General features: G+C 49.7%; 1 protein-coding gene across 1 annotated transcript in view; it reads right to left on the bottom strand.

Moving 5' to 3' along the window:
• The window catches only part of ABHD2 (abhydrolase domain containing 2, acylglycerol lipase), a 105,645-nt gene that overhangs the window by 20,683 nt on the left and 63,981 nt on the right, over positions 1-20,981 (bottom strand). The window contains exons 6-7 of the mRNA XM_030317409.1: positions 19,786-19,953; positions 4,777-4,960 (exon numbers count right to left, since the gene is read on the bottom strand). Of these exons, the coding sequence (XP_030173269.1) occupies positions 4,777-4,960; positions 19,786-19,953 (352 nt within the window). The remainder of the gene's footprint in view (positions 1-4,776; positions 4,961-19,785; positions 19,954-20,981) is intronic.

The following is a 20,981-nucleotide window of genomic DNA, read 5'->3' on the forward strand; positions in this document are numbered from 1 at the left end:
TATTCACAGTGATGTGTCATAAATCTCCAGAATTTGTCCGTCTTGTGAATCTGGAAGTTTATATCCGTTAAACTAGGACTTCCCATTTCCACCATTCTACTTATTTTTACATAGTTGCGCTCCTCATTACTTTTTTCATGTTTATTTATTTTTGAGACACACAGTTAGAGGGAGAGAGAGGGAGAGGGGGAGGGGCAGAGAGAGAGTTGGAGAGAGAGAATCCCAAGCAGGCTCCACACTGTCAGCACAGAACCCGATGTATCCTCACTACTTTAAATATACACGTTCTTTTATGTTACACATTTTCTTGATTTTTAAATGTAAAATCTCCCTTGTTTTCCACTGTGATTTGTGGATATTTTATGACTATTCCTCCTGCTGGACAGGTGCCGGTTATCTCTAGCTTGGCCCTGCAAGACAGTCGTACTGTCCTGGGGGCAAAACCAAACAGCCTTGAACGGCGTGGCCTCTGGGAGGAAGGACGGTGGAGCGTCTGGTCCGGAGAGACCCAGGCAAGAGGGCTTCTGGCTGGCAGCTGGTTCGGGGGACAGGGCTGACCTGCGGAGAGGTCATCACCTCTAGCTAGTTCAGCTTGAGAGTGCAAGCGAAAGAAAACCAGCTCTGCACCGGGACGTGGGCCCAGAATCCTTCATTCCAGCCAGCGGGGTTTTGGGGTAGGGTGGGGCACGGAGCTCGGACAAGGGTAGGGACTGCCAGTCCCCTCTCTGCCTCATCAGACTATTTGCCCTGAGGATGTCCTTTTATAGGAACGGGATTACTACGCAAAAGGGTCTGTCACCCTCATTTTTCTGAGAGGAAAGAATTAGCAATAAAGAATAAACAAAAACCCCCAAGACACTAAGGGCAAGCCATCTGGTCAGCTTCACACCCCAGTGGTGGAAAAGCCAAGCATTCTTCCAGGCTGGAGTTCTGCCCACAGAGCTTCGTCTAAACTTAGCAGATTCTCCCCCCATGCTTGGCCCTGATGCAAAATTACTGATTGTTAAAACCGGCATACAGTTCTTGCACTATAAACACAGATCCGATGAAGGGACAAGTCTATAGAGGGACTTTATGAATGACAGCCCTTGCTTTTGTCATAGACGCAGCCATAGTCTGGGGTTTGCCCACGCAGAGCAAACGAGAGAATATATACGCCATTTGGCTGGAAAGTGATGTCTGGTGTTCTCTGCGGCAGGGAAGCTTGCGGAAAGCACCGTGCTGAGACCCAGCGGTGCTCACACGCTCCCCCAGCCAGGAGCCGACCGACACGGAGACCTGGGAACTTGTCTGTTGTCCTTTAAGGCCCCCCCCCCCACCTGGACCCTGTGCCTACCCTCACCTCCTTCCAAGATCCCTCCCCTCTGGCCTCGCTTGACTGGGGACTTCCTGGGCACCCAGATGCCTAGTGTGGAATCTATTAGTGACGCGTATCGGTTGGTTTGCTGCTTTGTAAACATCCTTCTACTGTCGAGAACTGCCGTGAGGTCCTCAGACACAGGCTGTCTCTCATCCCCCAACTGCAATGACACACCTGGATTCGAATCATATTATTACCGGCAGATTCTGCAATGCCAGATTGTTGAGGGCTCCCTTAGGAACGAAGACGCGATTTGATCGGAAACCAGCCCCCCAAAAAGGCTTTCCTTCCCTTTTCTTTAAGCTCCATGAGGGCAGGAAATTTTTCCGCCTTGCTCCCGGCTGCGTCCCTGTTACCTAGAAGGGTGTCTTGGCCGAAGGAACCAAACGAATCAAGGAACGAATTAACCTGCAGGTAAGCTTCTGGCCCCGCCACTCCTGGCCGATCGCCACTCACTGCACGAACTTAGAATCAAGAGTCTTTGCAGGAACGTTTCAAATGACTAATTCAACCAGAGTTGCACTCAGTCTGACCGCACACGTTTCCGGGACTGGCTGGCAGCTGCCTGCGCTGAGGGAACTACGCGAAGTCTACGAGACGGCAGGCATTTCGGGTTCTTGTATCCTGCTCTCGGGTGGTTCGGCACATCCTAGATGAGCTTCTCTGGTGGCAGCTAGGCTTTGCGAACTACGGCAAGCGGGCACGGCTGCTGGCCTGGGGTTGGCTCTGGCTACGGGGCTGGTACGCTACCGGGGTGAGAAGCCGGCGGGAGGGGACGGGTCACTGGCAAGCGGTTCTCTAGGCTCAACTAGGAGAGATTTACCGGCAGCACGGACTCCCGTGGGGCCCCGGCAGAGGCAGACGGGCCCTCCCTGCTCCACCTCGGCGTAAAGGAAGCGTGGCTGCCATCGTCCCAGTGCCGCAAAGGCTCATCGCCCTCAAGCCTTGGCAGGAAAAAAAGGTGACACTGGTTTTGAGTAAGGCACTGTCCTTCGGGGAGTAGATTTCATTAAAACGTTGAGGGCACCCGAGCCCAGGGCGGTGCCCGCACACACAGGGCGATGGGGTCCCCCTGACCTGCCACCACTTCCAGTGTGTACGTAGGGCCACAGGATCGTGGCCCTAGTGTGGGTTCTCTGTGCTCCCGAGGATGAAGTTGCCTCTTGGTCTCCTTACTGTACGAGGCTGATGTGATAATGAGTAAGTATGAGTGTGAAGATCTCTGAGGTCTCAAAGGAAGGTGGTGTAGACTGTCTGCAAAATGTACGGCACCTCACAGAGTCTAAACTTAGCAGATTTTAAGCTCCCTTCGCGTGAGGGCAAACCCCTTAGTTCACCAACCGCACGGATCATATGCTCTTGCCAACAGCAGATGGCGCTGCTGCAGCAAAAGGAAAAGAAGCTGCGGTGGTTTAAGATCTTGTGTCTTGGTGAAAAAAAAAAAAAGAAAGAAAAAAGAAAACAAACTTGTCCTACATCCTCCCACTTATCAAATGCTGTGCTCTCTGGACACAAAGTCCGTGCTCAGAGCACTGGGTTTAGGAAGGGACTCTGGTGATTCCAATCTTACAGGTGATAGAAGGCTTGCTGAAAACCGGACCATCTGTCAGGCGAGAGCAGGCAGGGTCCTCGTGTCAGGACCCGTTCCCCTGAATCCTGTGGTAGGGACCTTACTCTCTCAGCGACTTGGTTAACTCCGGTTACATAACAGCTATGAATTGGGAACTGGATATTTCCAGCCAAGATCAAGGGACGTGTCCTTTCAGCTGGCTCTCTGGAGCACAGAGGGCAGTGAATGGGAGGATTCCTGGCAGGAGGATGAGGGGTATCTAGTATCATCACTTCGGCCCATGATACTAGAGCTGGAGGGGCCGCTGAGGTCCCCAGGCCCAGTGGCTGCTAAATGTGGCTAAATATCAGAAGTCACTCGTGGAATGTGTCCAAATGCAGATTCCTGGCCTCATGCCCCAGATTCTGGAGCCCAAATCTCCAGGGCTGGGACCCAAGAAACTGGATATATTTCTAAGATGGTCCCCCGAGGGGTTCTTAATGCAGTGAAACTGTCACCAGTTCACCAGACTGGTCTTTGTGACCCACTAGCGTTACCTTCTTGTCCCACCATGAACGATGGTCATTATTGGTCACTGGCGGACTCTCTACGTCCCTGTCCTGCACACGTGTGCACTCCTCTGACCCTCACAGCGGCACTACGAGGTAGGTACAATTTATTAGTATTGTCTCCCCACCGTGCAGGCGAGGAAAACTAGAACCCAGGCCTCGGCCCTAGAACTCAGGAACGGTTCCGTCAGGGATGTTTTTCAAGTCTTCTTTCGGGCCCATTTAAATCCTCCTTTTTGGCCAGCTTTACGCCTCATGGGCAGAGGCTGAATTCTAGGCTTGCATTTGCCCTTTGGCTGTGCCGGCTTCAAATTCCAGTTAACATGTATCTTTGGAAACAACAGACAGCCTCTATCCATCAGCAAATGCCGAAACAGGTTTAAGCAGCATTTTGAGAGATAACGGGAGACCAAAAGGAAGGAATCATTTGTTAACTATAAGGACTGTTTGGTATTAGGTCGGATCAATGACGGAGACTTTTTTTACTTTCTTGTGCAATACTGGATTTCCTCAAGAGATCTTTAATAATCGGTCATACCCATGCGTTATACAAAAGCCATTATCATGTAGAGTGAGTACAGGTAAAATGTGAATGCATTTGAAGAGTCTGGAGAAGTGTGCGTGAATGAATGAGCGTGTGTGTCTGCTGGCTCTCGGGAGATCTGGGGCAGCACTGATCTTGAGGGGGAATCAGAGCAGATGATAATGCGCTCCTAGGGCTCATCCTGCGGGGCTCTGTGGGCAGGAGACTAAGGGGTAAGATAAACCTTTATCTAGCAGGTCGTCTCCCTTGTGGTGATGTCTGGGATGCCGAACGGAGACTAGTATTTGAAGGTGAGGGCACAGATTCACCGGTTTCTACAGATCCTTCCCCATGTCTTTTGAGACTCAACTCTTCTGTAGGCAGGAAGGATCTGGGGTCATAAGACCCCGCTCCCAGATTCTGGGTTACCCGTCTCGTGTTCTTTGGTAAACCCACAGTTCTTACAAAACTTCTGCAGCACGAACAGATAAAATCACCTCGCAGAGACTCCACAGGGAAACCGCGGCCTATTCAGTTACAGATCTGATCGCCGAGTACAGCTGCGGATCGGGCTTAAGGAGTCTGGTAAGACAACTCCCATGTGTGATGTGGAAGCAAACCAAGGTGCCTCCAAGGCCCAGACACTTCCACGGTCCCTCTGGTCTTCCCCGGCCAGCGCTGGAGCACTGACTGGGGCACCTCAATGAGTGGAGCGCAAACCAAAGACCCCGACGGGGGAGAGAGGCAGGCAGAAACAGGCAGGGAGGCCACTCACCTCAGCGCGCTGTACCCCTGGCACACGCTGACACAGCACAGGACCTTCTCTTGGTTGGCCTGAGTCTCCCCCAGGTATTTACACACGATGTTACCGCCCAGGCTGAAGCCCACGACGACCAGCTGGGTCTGGGGATAGGTCTTCTTGATGTAGTTTACCATGGCTCCAAATTCCCAGGTGCAGCCTGTGGGCAGAGAGGGAAGGCCACTCCATCACTGTAGGCGCAACAAAGACTGGAAAAAACGTGAGCTGGAGGGTTACTAAATGGGTGCTAAGATAGTAACAGAGAGAGCGGGGTGTGTGTGTGTGTGTGTGTGTGTGTATGTGTGTGTGTTCAGAGAGAGAGAGAGAGAGACAGATATACAGACAGACAATTCTCTTGGGCTACCTGGAGAGAAGTTTCCAGATGCTCCTCAGTAGGGAGGAGACGTGGTCTTAGTAGGGCCCATGAGGAGAGGTATAGACAGATGTATCAAACAGATGTGCAATGCTCTTTGAAGGTGGGTTGTGGAAAAACCTTCTAGATGCACATGGAAATCAAAACAGATATTCATGGGGCACCTAGGTGGCTCAGTCGGTTGGGCGTCCAACTCTTGATTTCAGCTCAGGTCTTGATCTCAGGGTCAGGGGACCAAGCCCTGCGTCGGGGTCTGTGCTCAGCATGGAACCTGCTTAAGATTCTCTCTCCCTCTCCCTCTGCCCCTCCACCACTCATACTCTCTCTCTCAAAAGTAGAAATAAATAATAATAAATACATAAATAAAACAGGTATTCAGGGCGTGCGTGAGCACATTTGTTCGCACACAGACATACATGAAAGCAAGAGCAAAACCCTTTGGGATTAGCTTCTCAGGCTCCAAAACACAACTCTATACCCATGTGTACAATGACTCATGGTGTTAAGAAAAGTACCAAGTGTATGTTATTACAGGATCTTCTTGTCAGCCTGGGGGAAGGACGGAAAGACAAATTCAGTCCAGCGGGACGGCCAGGATGCTCTATAGAATAAGGATAAAATGTTTTTGGTGACGTAAGGACAGAGCGCCGAGGGAGACGGACGCATTCAGAAGGACACAGAGGAGACCTCTGCACGGAGGCGGCCTTGTTTGCCCAGGAGGGATGGTCTCAGCTGGCTCCACGGGGAAGCCTGCGAAGCTGTGTTCTGCCTCAGCAGCTTTGCTAAGAGGAGGAGGGTAGTGCCCTACGTGGGTGGAGGGGTTTGTCACATCCTTCTAAGACCCAGCCCCAGGCTCTTCGGGGAGCCGACTTAAAATGAAACCTAACAGGGAAAGAGGGATGTTGGCAAGACGCGTGCACACGACACACGGCGTGAGGAGACCGTGGGTTTATCACGGAAACACGGGGCGCCTGGGGGGCTCTGTCGCTTAAGCATCTGACTCTTGGTTTCGGCTCAGGTCATGATCTGACAGTTCGTGACTTCGAGCCCCACACTGGGCTCTGTGCTGACAGTGTGGAGCCAGCTTGGGACTCTCTCTCTCCCTCTCTGCCCCTCCCCTGCTGGCTTGTGTTCTGTCTCAGAATAAATAAATAAACTTAAAAAAAAATTTATAATGGAAACACGAGCGGTTGACCTCGGCACCAGCTCAGAGGTTTTGACACCCCCAATGAGGGCTAAACAGCTTCTTCCCTAACCAGCAGGCCATGGGCCAAGCGCCTCTCACAGAGGGATGCGGCCCAAGCCAGTCCAGCACAGCCCGTGCAGGGGTTCTCAAACTACGATGTGTATAGAATCGCCTGGAGAGAGAGGCTGTTAGGAATGGGCATCCGTGGGTTTCACCCCCAGAGAAGCTGACTCAGTAAAATGAGGGCCAGGCCCAGGAACCTGCATTACAATTTTTTCGGAATAGGTAAAACATGCACCTGGAACAAAATTTAAATAGCGTTAGAGATGTGGTCACAGGTAACTTCTAACATTCTCTTTAAAAATATCAGTGGTAACATACAGATTATTTAGTAACCTTGTGTACTGTTTCTTTTTTTAAACAATATATATGTCTTGGAAACCACTGTTTAACAATACACAGAAAGCCACCCTAATTTTTTTTTAAGTAATCTCTGCACCCAACATGGGGCTCACACTCATCATCCCAAGATCAAGAGTCAGACGCTCCACTGACTGAGTCAGCCAGGAGCCCCTGCCCTATTCTTTGTTATTTTTATTTAATGAGGCATAACATAATACTCAGGAAAGTGCACAATGAATTTGTACATGCTTACACCCATGTAAACATTGCCCAAACCATTTCAGCCATTGTTTAAATTACTTTAAACAAGGGGCGCCTGGGTGGCTCAGTCGGTTGAGCGTCCAGCTTCGGCTCAGGTCATGATCTCACCGTTCGTGAGTTCGAGCCCCGCGTCAGGCTCTGTGCTGACAGCTCGGAGCCTGGAGCCTGCTTCGGATTCTGTGTCTCCCTCTCTCTCTGCCCTTCCCCCATTCACACGCTGTCTCTGTGTCTCTCAAAAATGAATAAACATTAAAAAAAATTTTTTTTAAAAAATTACTTTAAACAAGTAATTGTAACTTAAGACTTGAAAAGGCCAATCTAGGTTTCTAGATTTTCTCCAAAGCTTCGATGTGATGGCGTCGATCTGATGGCACATTAGAATCACCCAGGGATCGAGGCGCCTGGGTGGCGCAGTCGGTTAAGCGTCCGACTTCAGCCAGGTCACGATCTCGCGGTCCGTGAGTTCGAGCCCCGCGTCAGGCTCTGGGCTGATGGCTCGGAGCCTGGAGCCTGTTTCCGATTCTGTGTCTCCCTCTCTCTCTGCCCCTCCCCCGTTCATGCTCTGTCTCTCTCTGTCCCAAAAATAAATAAACGTTGAAAAAAATAAAAAAATAAAAAAATAAAAATAAAAAATTAAAATCGGGGGGCGCCTGGGTGGCTCAGTCGGTTAAGCGTCCGACTTCAGCTCAGGTCACGATCTCACAGTCCGTGAGTTCGAGCCCCGCATCGGGCTCTGGGCTGATGGCTCAGAGCCTGGAGCCTGTTTCAGATTCTGTGTCTCCCTCTCTCTCTGCCCCTCCCCTGTTCATGCTCTGTCTCTCTCTGTCCCAAAAATAAATAAACGTTGAAAAAAAAATTTAAAAAAGAATCACCCAGGGATCTTGTAAAACAACACCAATGCTTGGGTCCTCCCCAGACTAATTAAATCAGAGTATCTGGGGGTGGGACCCGGGCATGGGAGGTCTCGCACAAGATCTGTAGGTGCTTCCCAAGTGCAGTCGGGGCTGAGAACCACTGATATAAGGGATAAGGACCTCCGTGGCTCGGACAAATATGAAAAAGCAGATTTAAAAAAAATTTTTTTTTTTTTGTATTTATTCAGTTTTGAGACAGAGACACAGCATGAACAGGGAAGGGGCAGAGAGAGAGGGAGACACAGAATGTGAAGCAGGCTCCAGGCTCTGAGCTGTCAGCACAGAGCCCGACGTGGGGCTCGAACTCACGAACTGTGAGATCATGACATGAGCCGAAGTCGGACGCTTAACTGACTGAGCCACCCAGGCGCCCCTGAAAAAGCAGATTTTGAAGCATACTCTCGCTCTGTCTCTGGGCCATTCCTTTTCAGACTTTCCTTTCCCTTCCACTTGCAGGAAGCAACTTTCACGTGTGGAGGCATTGCTCTGCCTTTTGGAAGCTTCTGGAAGCAGGGCTGTCGGCCTGGTAGCAGCTTTCTGCATATTTCCTCAAAGCCAGGTTTCTACAGGGGGTGAGTCTCTGCTCTACACAGCCAGGCACCTCCTCTAGGTCTGGCAAACGCCAGTCTTTAAAGCACGTATCAAGTGCTTTCTGGTAATCTTTCTTATAAAGAGTGAACCAGAAAAGCAGCATCGAGGTTAAATCACTGTGAGATTTAAGCGCTAGCGATAGCCCAGTGGTTCTCAAAGTGTTGTCCCTGGGCCAGCAGCAGCAGCATTGCAGAACTGTTCAAAATGCAGCATCTCGAGATCGTGACCTGAGCCGAAGTCGGACCCTTAACCGACTGAGCCACTCAGGTGCCCCAAAGATTTTAATTTTTTAAAGTTTTATTTATTTATGTAATCCTGCACCCAAGGTGGGGCTCTAACGACCCCGAGATCTAGGGTCACATGCTCCTCTGAGTGAGCCAGCCAGCTGCCCCCTAGGCCTGTCTATCTTTACTCAGGTTGAGACTAATTACCTGAGACCTAGAACAGATGTTCAGATGTCACTGCGGCGGTTACAAAACTCAGATCTGTTACACTACCGAGAAGCAATTACAGCTAATGGTGGAGACACCTCGGGAGCCTCAATTTAATTAAATCCAAATACATCTGATGTGGATGAAGGGCCAGCCCTGCCTAATGCTGGACAAGCTGTTTGGATGTTGTGTGAAAAGCTGCCTTCTCTCCCAGGCAAGGGCACGGTGTCGGCCCAGCTCCAGGCTCTGCCTTCTGGGAGGCGCCGGGTTCTCCTGGGATTTCCACCTGACGACAGTTCCCAAACATCCTCAGGGACTGGGAGCCACTCCCCGGACTGTTCTAAGAGCTACAGGATCTGTTTTTTCATCCCAGGAGGATTTTAATGGGGTTCTATGTATTTAATCCTTGTGGGATTTAGCACTGGTAACAAGATTTAGGTATCTAATCTCGTTGAGCTTTTAAAAGACAGGACGAAACACGAGCCACGAACCTGGCCTTAGAAAGAGGAGTACCACAAGCCATCTGGGAAAGGCAACCTGCCGAGAACAAGAACGACTTTTCTTCAGCCTCACGCCCCTGGAGAAGGACAAAGCTGAGGCCACCCGGCAGCTACTTCCACGGGAGCCATTTCCCAAGCGGCACCAGTGTGACTAAGCTGGCTCAGAGACAGGGATGCAGAGACTCAGGGCTCCTGGTGGATGGAGACTCTGAGTCACCGTCGTCTGTATATTCTCCACGCCAGGCCTGGGCCCAGAACGTGGTGGGTGTGCCACAAATGACAGCACCGTAAGGAGGAGGTTTGAATCGTGTGGCACTCGAGCACACACTACTGGCCAGCGTGACCGTGGCGGGGACGGGCAAGAAGTACCTAAATATCTTCCCCGCTAAGTGTAATCCAAGAGAACGATCTGGTCAGGCTAACAACGTGACTCCTGGTGGGCGTTTGGGGCCAGCGGCCCCTGTCATTTCTCAGTGTTGTGAAAGCCACTGCAAAGCGGAGTCACTCGGGAGGAAAACATCTGCAGAAATTAGAGTGAGAGCCCTCTCTGCGTAGCATGGGAGCTGGCCTTGTCCTTCTCCCTGAAAGATTTTCAAGAGTGAGTGCTTTTAGCTCTATTTCCGCAGGTATGTGGTATCTAAAACTATCTTTTCTGTCTGTCTGTCTTCACTTTCTGTCTGAAAGCGAAGTATCCAGATCTGTTCCTAGAAGCACAGAGCCCATCACTGCTTCTCCACAATTCTGCTCTGGGTATTTTCTACCCCCATCACGTTCCCAAACTCTGGGCCCTCAGCCCCATCGCCACGCGCGGTGACTCCCGGCACATGATCTCGCCAGATGGTTTTCCAAGATGTTTGAGCCTCTGCAAATGCACCACCTTCTCTGTCACGTTCTCCCTCCACCCACCTCCTCCTCCCTCCCACCTTTCCGTGTCCTTCTGCCATGGTAACACTCAACGGTTGCAGAGGCCACACAACTCGTGGTGGTCAATCTGGAATCATGAATGTGATCCAAAACTGAGTCCCCATCAATCAAAATGGTACATAGGAGAAGCTTATGGAAACATCTGCACTCATGATCTAATCAAAGGTCTTCAGACAGATTGAGCAGTAAAAACACAATGGAAGTTCCTTAAAAATCACTGTCTGGGCACCTGGGTGGCTCAGTCAGTTGGGCACCTGACTCTTGATTTAGGCTCAGGTCATGATCCCAGGGTCATGGGATCAAGCCCCACATTGGGCTGTGCGCTGAGCATGGAGGCTGTTTGATATTCTCTCTCTCTCTCTCTCTCTCTCTCTCTCAAACAAACAAAAATCACCGTCTGCACCTCCTTACGACAAGATGGCTTAGAGCCTGGGTGATCTCTACAGTATGCTACAGCAGGGTGGCCGTAGATACTAGTTTGCCTGGGAGAGTCCCGGAGTTGGTCTTTTGTTCTGACATAGTCATTAAGGTCTTCTTGTACTCTCAAAAGTTAGGATGCTAAATCATATGGTCACCCTAGGTACAGGACCTCCCCTGCCTTCTAAGGTTGAAATGCTGCCTTCTAAGCAAGGCAGAGTTTCCTGGCCTTACCTTGTGGTTCCAAAAGATAGTTTAAAAACAACAACAACAACAAAAAAAAAACAACCCAAGAAATCCCAGTATTAATTAAACTCAGTAAGACATTATACAACACCTTCTCCAAGCAACAGAAGACACCTCTTCTCCGCTTGATGTCTGATGCCAGAAATTCAAGGGTTAAGAAGTAAAGGAAGGGCTTGCCTCCATGTTTAAACTCATAGGGAAGGCAATTTAAATCATTTGAGACCATTTTCCGTGCCACAATGGCAGCTCTGTGTTTGGTCAGGGATGGGTACAAGTTCTCGGGAGGTTCCTGATCCTAAGGATGCAGTCACCTCATAGGGGCCAAAGTCAGGTTGTTTTTATTCCTTTCCCCTGATGCAGAAGTGACTTTAAAAATCCTAAAATTTCTCTCTTATAATCAAGATCAAAGTCATGGTCCCTTTGTCACTTGGCTCAACTTCAAGAGCAATCTGGGAAACAGAGGTCACAAGAACCACACTGGATAATTATGGTTTTTAGTTCATTCCTTGGCTGGTGGACTTGATCCAGTTGTCCTTTGCTCTGACCATGAATCCTGGACGATTGGGATAAGGCATTTAGCCAAACACAGAAAGATGCAGCAAAACGCTTCCTTCTTTTACGGGTCTCCTGCATCATCACCGACAAAAATACTTATATTCCAAACAGTGTCTGGGTTAGGAAATCAATACAGTCGATAAAGAGTAAGCCAACGTGTTCACGGCTATAGTGTTTCAATTAAAGATTAGGCTCTTTAGAATAAATACACTTCAAAAAAATCTTTAAGACTTCTATATCTTCTTGCATTTTCAAGTGTTATTTATCGATCTCACCCACATGCCAGGGCTGTGTCCTGGGTCTGATCCCGTGAAGTATCCGGCTCAGTAAGAAATTTAAAAGACTGATAAATTGCACTCTTGTGGGTCCCACTTGTCATCCTGACAGTTTCACATTTTATTTATGGTCAGATCAGCTAATGTCAATTCATTTAATTCATCACAAAAGAAATTTAATATTTTCTAGCTTAAAAAACGTATGAACTAGACTGCAACAGGTGGTGAGGAATTTTTTTTTAAGAATGAAAATAATTTGGGGCGCCTGGGTGGCTCAGTTAAAGGTCCGACTCGATTTCGGCTCAGGTCATGATATCGCAGTTCATGAGATCAAGCTCCACCTTGGTCTCCGTGTGCCGACAGAGCAGAGCCTGCTTGGGATTCTCTCTCTCCTTCTTGCTCTGCCCCTCCCCCCCATGCCGTACTCTCCCTCTCTAAATAGATAAAAGAAAATGAATGAAAATAACTTTTAAAAGGCTGAAATAGAGCGAGAAGAGCACGAGCTACAATAAAAACACCCCAGGGCCACCCCTGGGCCCCACCCCAGGGCCACCACACCGGGTAAGGCACCAGCTCCGAAGGTTGTGCAGTTAGAAAGGCAGAATGGCATCCTTTGAGATCACCACCGGGGCCGAGCTGTTTCTGTACGCGGAGTCATAACTTGCACCAGGCTCGAGACAGAAAGAATCTTCTGCTCAACGAGCATAGCTTCTCACACTGGTCTCACATGCAAAAGCTGACATGCGGTCAACGGCACGAAGCTGAGGCAGAGGCGAGCTCATTTAAGACTTCCGCCTTTTCTCCTCTAGGTCGGTTCACGGGAAACATACAGACAATAGTCATTGCCACTTACTTACTGGTATTTGCTACACGCTTTTATACTGATGCCAACTTTCTTGACAACCTTTGTGAACCAGGCGTTCAAACCCCCACCTGCTGGGCTCTGAAACACAGGCTCTGTCCTTACACAGGCATTTCCTGAGCATCTCTCTCTAAGTGATATGCTAGATGCGGGAGATTGATGTCACAACTCACAGGAAAATTGAAAAGCCACATCTGGTCCCTGTCCTTCCACGTTCACTGCTCGGACAGACCGTGGCCCTGTGCTCTTCCCGCCTCATGGTGAGCAGTTCCTCACCAGCCTGGGAGATCCACGAGGGCCGGTGCTGTGCCCACCACCTGTGTTCTCAGGGACGCTGGCCCCTCGGAAGCCTCTAGATGCTGGATGAACAAAAGAGGGGGGCCCAAACCTTCCAGGCCCTTTGCTGTGGCTCTGAGAAGCCCCTGGATATGCTTTTGCCTTCCACCGAAAGTGTATGTGAGCGGGAATCCTTTCCTCACTCCCCAGCGTACCGGCAGGAGGCGGTCTGTCCCTCGGGCAGGCGATGTGGCTCATTGTTCAGAAGCATAAGCTTCCGGACTAGACGGTCTGGGTTGAAAACCCGGACCACCCACTGAGCAGCTCAGTGATCTGGAGCGAGTCACGAAACCTCGCTGGGTTCCTCCTCTGTAAAAGGGGGACGGCTGATTTAATACATCCCATCAAGGGCTTAGGACAGTGCCCGGCACACAGCAGCTGCCCTGTAAGTGACAGCGATTAACACAAACTGTAATGAGCACGGCCACCGCGGCGGGGCAATTTTTAAACACGCAGCTGTCTCCCTGCTCCCGTGCGGCCCTGATGAACCGTATCCTACACAGGATGGGCACGACCACAGAGGCAGTGCTGAGCCGGGGTTGAGAGCCACACGATCCGAAGGCTGGTTCCGTCACTTACTAGCCGTGCGACCCCGAGCCCGTGGAGGACACTAGCACCTCCCTCCAGACGTCAGCGACGGTCAGGAACACGTGCTCGGCACGCCCCGGCACTCATCAGTGTGACATAAATGGGAACTGCTGTCACTCAGGATTGTCTTCAATGGCTTCAACCTTCAAAGGCAGCGTGAAGGATTCTAAGTCACGAGAACGCCTCAGTATCCATTTAGGAAATTCTCGTGTTCGGGAGAGATCTGTACTTAATTTCTAGTCCCATCAGCTCAGATGTCCAATGGCAAGGGACTCTGTTACATGGTCTGGAACGGATTTAGTCTGTCACATGGGGAAAGGTCTGGTACCGTTTTCTCAGAGACACCTGAGGGGACGGGGGGGTGGGCGGTGAGCTGAGGAGGTAAAACTTCCTCCTGACACCCTCTTTAGATTTTCCTCTGGTCAAGATCAGTATTCACAGTGGCTTGATGGCCCGCCATCTGCTCAAGAGCGGCGCGGCCTGCGCAAGGGAAGGCTCACGTAGCCATCAGGCGCATCTGTTTGAGACGTGGTTTGCCACTCCCGCCCTACAAACTGTCACTTCATGTCCCTCACCTGGGTCCTTGTTCTAGGGCACTTTCTAGGCGCCAAGCAGGATTCTGGGCTTGGGGAATCACACCATGGAGCACAGAGACTGCTGGCCCCCATGGCAGGGATGCTGAGAGGGACGGGATGAGGAGGCCAGGGCAGGCCACAAGGGCTCTCCAAGAAGAGACTAAATGTCGAGACCCAAATGACAAGAAGCCGCCAAGGGAAGACCCGAGAAGGGCCATCCAGAGAGAGCATGGCCAGACCCCCCCATCAGCAGCCCTCCCCCCAGTGCCTGGTGTCAGCATACGCTCTGTAGCTCGTCCTGGGATCCGGAGCCCCCTTCACGTCACATCCAGTCCTCCCACCCGCCCGAGGCTGACATGGTGGGGGGCCTATGACAAGCGAAGGGAAGGAGATTTAAAAGAGGCTTAAGACACCTCTCTGCTTTCTTTGACCTCTTCCACTGAAAAGTAGAGAAAGGAAAGAGAGAACGAGGGGCAGTAATATTTAAAGAAAATAAGTAAAAGGTTTAAGAAATCTATCATCCAACTGCAATGTACAGGGACGGATTTGGCTCCTGAATCAAGCAACTAAAGGGGAAGAAAAACAAAGGAAGAAGCCAGTTGGGGAAAGTGAGGTGCTAATGAGGAATGTGGGTGTTTTAGGGGTGATGGTGGTATGATACGTTATTTTATGAGCCGAACCGTGTTGAAGTTCTAGCCCCCACTGCCTTAGGATGTGACTGTACTTGGAGGAAGGGCCTTTAAAGAAGTAATTAAGTTAAAACGGGGTCAGTGGGAGGGGCCCTAATCCAACCTGACCGGTGTCTTTATAAGAAGAGGAGATTAGGACACCGACAGGGGGAGACACGGACATAAATGCACAAGACAAGGAGAAGAACGCATGAGCTCCGAAGAAACCAAGCCTGCCCACACCTTGAACTTGGACTCCCGGCCTCCAGAACGATGAGAAAATAAATGTCTGTAGTTGAGGCCACCCAGACTATGGTATTTGTTATGGTAGTCCTAGCAAACTGAAACAGTTTACAGAGAGTCGGCGTATCTCAGCATCATCCACTAAAATAGTCCCAGACGGAATGATGGGCTCTCTGGGACCAGCTCCAAAATAATCTTCGAGAGGAAGGAAAGGGCAGGAAGGGGGTGACAGGTGAAACAAGCCTGGCCATAAGTTTAGTAAATTGTTGAGGTCGAACGGTGGGCACACAGGGGTTTATTTGGATTCGTTTTACTATCCTCTCTATTTTGTGTATTCTGACTATCTCTCTAAAAAAAGGTTTTTGAGAAACTGAAGAGGAAACATCTTGTAGGTCGTCCGCCTTTCCGGAAAACTACTGCGATCTAACAAACAACAGGAATTTGCTTCTAAAATTCTAATGAAACAAACTGTAACAGCAACAAATGAAAGGAAAGGGTTAGCTGGCTTTGAGTGACTGTGTGTGTTGGGGGGGGTGGGGACTGAGTTCTCCCTGGATGGACCGACTTCACCCCCGGGATCTCCCTTGCTGAGATTCAGCTCACCAGCCCAGACACGCCATGCTCTGACCCATGTGACCTTGAGGACCTGTTCAAATGCTTTTCCTGGAAGAATCCTTCCTTCTACAACATGACAGCTTGCCTCTGGAGACAGGCTGGTTTCTTCTTTCTTTCTTTCTTTCTTTCTTTCTTTCTTTCTTTCTTTCTTTCTTTTCTTCCTTCCTCTCCTTCCTTCTTCTTCCTTCCTTCCTTAATGTTTATTATTTTTGAGAGAGGACAGAGACAGAGTGCAAGCGGGGAAGGGCGGAGAGAGAGGGGAGACACGAATCCGAAGCAGGCTCCAGGCTCCGAGCTGTCAGCACAGAGCCCTATGCGGGCCTCGAACCCCATGAACTGTGAGATCATGACCTGAGCCAAAGTCGGACGCTTAAGGACTGAGCCACCCAGGCGCCCCCAGGCTGGTCCCCTTTGCTGCTGCCTTCACCCATCACACTGTTGTAGGATTGTTTACCAATAGTCCCATCTCTTCCTATGGAACTTATCTGGGCCACAGACAGGCTGACCCCTCCCTCGCATCGTGTTAACAGATCTTCAAGTATTTGAAAAAAAAGAATAAACCAAACATTTAATAAACGGTTACGACATGTCGGGCACTCGGCTGCCTGCTAAGTCCTCAGGAGCCCATGTTTAACTGTAAAATTGGAAGCCCCGTTTTGCTGTCGAAGAATCTGGAACTGAGGTTAGAGAGCTGCTCCAGGCCACAGCAGGCAGCGGCAGGGCCGCTCTGTGACCACGCGGAGCACGGAGCCTACTCTTCTCGGCTCCTTCAGCCCATCTCCCGGCTGTGTGCGAATGTCTCCGGACCCAGTGTCCTTTCCCGACGGCCCCTGGCACAGCACCCCCGGGGGCGGGGGCCTGGACCACCCACACCCAGCGCTTCTACCAGCTCTTGCGTGATCCCGGCCCCTGGGGCCGCCAGACCCAGGCTCTCCTCTCCGCTCTCCTACCGCCTGGCTCTGTGCCTTGCCCGAATTACTTAACCTCTCTGCGCCACAGGATGCCTTTTCATCACAATTTTGCTAAGTGTCTCCCTGGTTGCTGTGGAGATCAAAGGGATTACATCTGTGTGAGACATCAGCACGGGGTCCCGCACGCAGTAAGTACCCCCGCTGGCATTTCTGGTCTTGTTTTTGGCACACTGTTGCTGTTAGCGCTCCCCAGTCTGCCTCTGTCTGGGGTCCTGAGGTCACACCATGCCTCCCCATCTTCAACTTGTATAGATGGATTTTTATATCCAAGCACAGGACCTTATAACCATTCCCCGTCGTTCTCATTTTTGTTAGGTTTCTGCCCATTCGAAAAAAAAAAAATTGTTTCATGTTTATTCATTTTTGAGAGAGAGAGAGAGAGGCAGACAGACAGACAGACAGACAGGGGAAGGGCAGAGAGAGGGAGACACAGAATCCAAAGCAGGCTCCAGGCTCCGAGCTGTCAGCACAGAGCCCGACTCCGGCTCTAACTCACAAACCGTGAGATCATGACCTGAGCCGAAGTCGGACGCCCAACCGACTGAGCCAGCCAGGCGCCTCTCTGCCATTTTTTAAAAAGAGAATTGGGGGGCGCCTGGGTGGCGCAGTCGGCTAAGCGTCCGACTTCAGCTAGGTCACGATCTCGCGGTCCGGGAGTTCGAGCCCCGCGTCAGGCTCTGGGCTGATGGCTCGGAGCCTGGAGCCTGTTTCCGATTCTGTGTCTCCCTCTCTCTCTGCCCCTCCCTGTTCATGCTCTGTCTCTCTCTGTCCCAAAAATAAATAAACGTTGGAAAAAAAAAATTTTAAAAAAAAAAAAAAAAAAGAGAATTGGTTTTATTTTTTTTTTTTTTTTTTTTTTGAGAGAGAGAGGTGTAAGCGAGGGCAGAAGGAGGGGGAGGGAGAGAATCCCAAGCAGGCTCCGTTCTCAGCAGAGTTGGTTGGACGAGGGGCTCAATTTCACAACTGTGAGATCATGACCTGAGCCAAAATCAAGGTCAAGGTCGAACGCTTAACTGACTGAGCCACCCAGGCGCTCCAGATTTTGCCATTTCTGCTTTTTGGATGCAATCCTGTCTCCCACACGCTCGCTATTCTCCATGTGCCTGAGTTTATCTGTAAATCTGGACCTTCACCTATATCTTCAGCCACTGACCAAACTGTTGAACAGAAGAGTCTGTAACACAGTGTCCTTAGTTGTGGGAGTGAGTGCAGAGAAGCAGCGGGGCACGAGGCACCCGGGCTGGCACAGAGCAGGTGCGCCCTTACACATCACCAGGAGCAGCATAAACCAGAGCAAACTCGCTAAGAGGACCATCTGACAAGATGTACAAATACACATAAAAAATGTTGACTCTGAGATTCTACTCTTGGAAATTTAATCCACAGTAGTCATTAAAGAGAAAAAAAAATTCTACGCGAAAGACATTATAGTATCATCATTTAAAATGCTGAAAAACTCGAGGGGCGCCTGGGTGGCTCGTCAGTTGAGCATCTGGCTTCGGCTCAGATCGTGATCTCACAGTTTGCGAGTTCGAGCCCTGCGTCGGGTTTGTTGCAGTCAGCGCAGAGCCCTCTTTTCAGATCCTCTGTCCCCGTTTCTCTCTGTCCTCCTCTGTTCTCAATCTCTCTAAAAAAATGAGTAAACATTAAAAAATTGTTTTAAAAAATGCTGAAAAACTCTAAATATACTAAAGGGACTACAGAGAGGAACAGTTACATAAACTATGAGGGAAGCTATTACAAAGATCAAATGTAATGACTGTGCACCTGTTAGCAAATACAAGATTATTTAAATTAGGTCACCTTACATATACACACCTTGACTGCGACTACATAAAAACTATGTACCCAGATAAAAGAATGGGAAGGTTAAAAAATAGAAAATGACAATTATGGTGAGATTATATTTATTTATCACTATTCTTTTTTAATGTAATTTTGAGAGAGAGAGTACAAGGGAGGGAGGCGCAGAGAGAGAGGGGGACAGAGGATCTGAAGCAGGTTCTGCACAGACAGCAGCGAGCCCCGTGTGGGGCTCGAACTCATGAACAGTGAGATCGTGACCTGAGCTGAAGTTGGACACTTAACCAACTGAGCCACCCAGGTGCCCCAGTTATGGTGAGATTATAGATGCAATTTTCAATTGTTTCCCATTAAAACACAATAATTTATTTGGGTATAAACAACCCCGTTTGCACATACTCAAACACATACTTTGTGGGTTTTTTTTTTAGTTTAAAAAACTTTTCTTTAAGTTTATTTATTTGTTTTGAGACGGTGCAAGTGGGGGAGGGGTAGAGAATCCCAAGCAGGCTCCACGCTGCCAGCGCAGAGCCCGACGTGGGGCTGGAACTCATGAAACCATGAGATCACGACCTGAGCTGAAACCAAGAGTGCGACGTTTAACTGACGGAGCCATCCAGGAGCCCCTATACTCTATGTTTCTTATTTATGTGTACATCTACAACATGAAGGGAGACTCAAATAAGAATCAAGAACCGGGGCAGTCCGGAAGACAGAACCTTGGCTAATGCAAGACTTCAACCAAAGGCCAGAAGCATCTGTCTGAGTGTGAGAACCAGTTCCTGTCTTCAAGGACCTTGGGATCCCATGAGTTGTCGGTGTGCCAGATTCCCTTCTCACGGTCGTGCGTGTGCCTTACCGCAGCCCTGGCACGCCAGTCACCAGAGTCCTGAGGAACGAGCAGGAGGGATGGCACCGTGGGCAAGGGGCAATTGGCCGTCCGGCTCCTGGCCCTGCTCTGACACTGGCCAGCAGGGGACCTGGGGCAAAACCTTCCCCTCTGAGTTTCGCTCTCTGTCTCTAGGAGGCAGGATGAGATGGGGGTGGCTACGGTGCCCATCTGAGAGGCTGATGTGAAGCGTGGCATCGTGAATGCCCAGTCCAAGCCTTATCACCATGTGCCCCACTGCCGCTCGCAGACGGGCATAAATTCTGCACTTAGCAAGGTAAAGCTAGTTAACCAGTTAACGGCACACTCGGAGTGCGAACAGCAGTAAGGGGGCCTCCAGTTGGCCGTGCCCGTACTTACCGTAGGTGAACATGCGTGGTGACGTCAGCTCAATGTTGGGCAAGGCCCCCAGGTGGTTGAGCACGGCGCACCGGTAGCCATTTTTCTGCGCGTAGTCGACAAAGGTGCGGATGTACTGCTTCTCGCTGTGATTGGCGATTCCAGGGCAGATGACCATGGTAATGTCATCTACAGGGTGAAGAAAGAGAGCCCGACACATCCAGTAAATGGTGAGGATAAATGGCCACCACTACACATCCCTGGCTTAGAAAACAGCAGGAGGGAACTTCGCGTTGAATTTCACGCACTTCTCTGGGAAGAGTAGCCTTCCCTTCGAGCTGGAGTTGTCTACACCAGTGCTTCTCACACTATTTATGCCAAAGGGTCAGTTTTTAAAATTTCCGACCGTGGACAGATACTTTTGAAAACGAGGATACAAATCAATCACCGGAAAGACAAAATGAAAAAAAAAATTTAAATCTCCATTTCTTATTATTAGATTCGACAGATAAAAAGTTTCTCTGCCACATTGCTGTACAAGTTCCCAAATCTCACTCTCAATTTCTGTCTGAAAGCCTGCATGAATGGTGGAATGAATGAATAGAAAAGTAAAAAGCAGTATCCGCACAGACTTCTCTGACCAAGGAATTTACTCCAGGTGTTTATCCTACAGATACACCAGTACGTTGGGAAAACAAGATCCATACCGTATCGGGGATAATGGCAAAAGATTGAACACAACCTAAATGCCCAGAAACAGGGGTCTGGTTGAATAAATTGTTGCATATCCAAGTGATGAAATGTTATGTAGCCCTTAAAAATGATGAGAGGCATCTTTACATATACTGATAGGGCAAGCGCCCAAACGCATATTAAGTGGAAAAAAAGCAAGGTGCAGAAAACGGTTATGATAACGCTGCTGTTTGTGTGGAGGAAAAAAAGACATCTATGTTTATAAATGTATCCACTAGCTCTGGAGTCATACGTAAGAAACCTAACAGTGGGTACCACTGCGGAGGGCCCTGGGGGCGGGGGGTACAGGGGTGGAAGAGAGACTTATACTTTCTCTGTGTATCTTATAGGTACCTTTTGGATCTTCTATCAAGAGCATGAATTACCCACTTGAAAACATGAATACACAGTCTTCCTTCATTTTTAAGAAAATTTTTGCATAGTGTTCCTTTAAAAGGAAAGTGGTATCTAGGGTATCAAGTCTG

This window comes from Lynx canadensis, chromosome B3 (genome assembly GCF_007474595.2).
Source record: "Lynx canadensis isolate LIC74 chromosome B3, mLynCan4.pri.v2, whole genome shotgun sequence".
In the NCBI taxonomy this organism is placed as follows: domain Eukaryota; kingdom Metazoa; phylum Chordata; class Mammalia; order Carnivora; family Felidae; genus Lynx; species Lynx canadensis.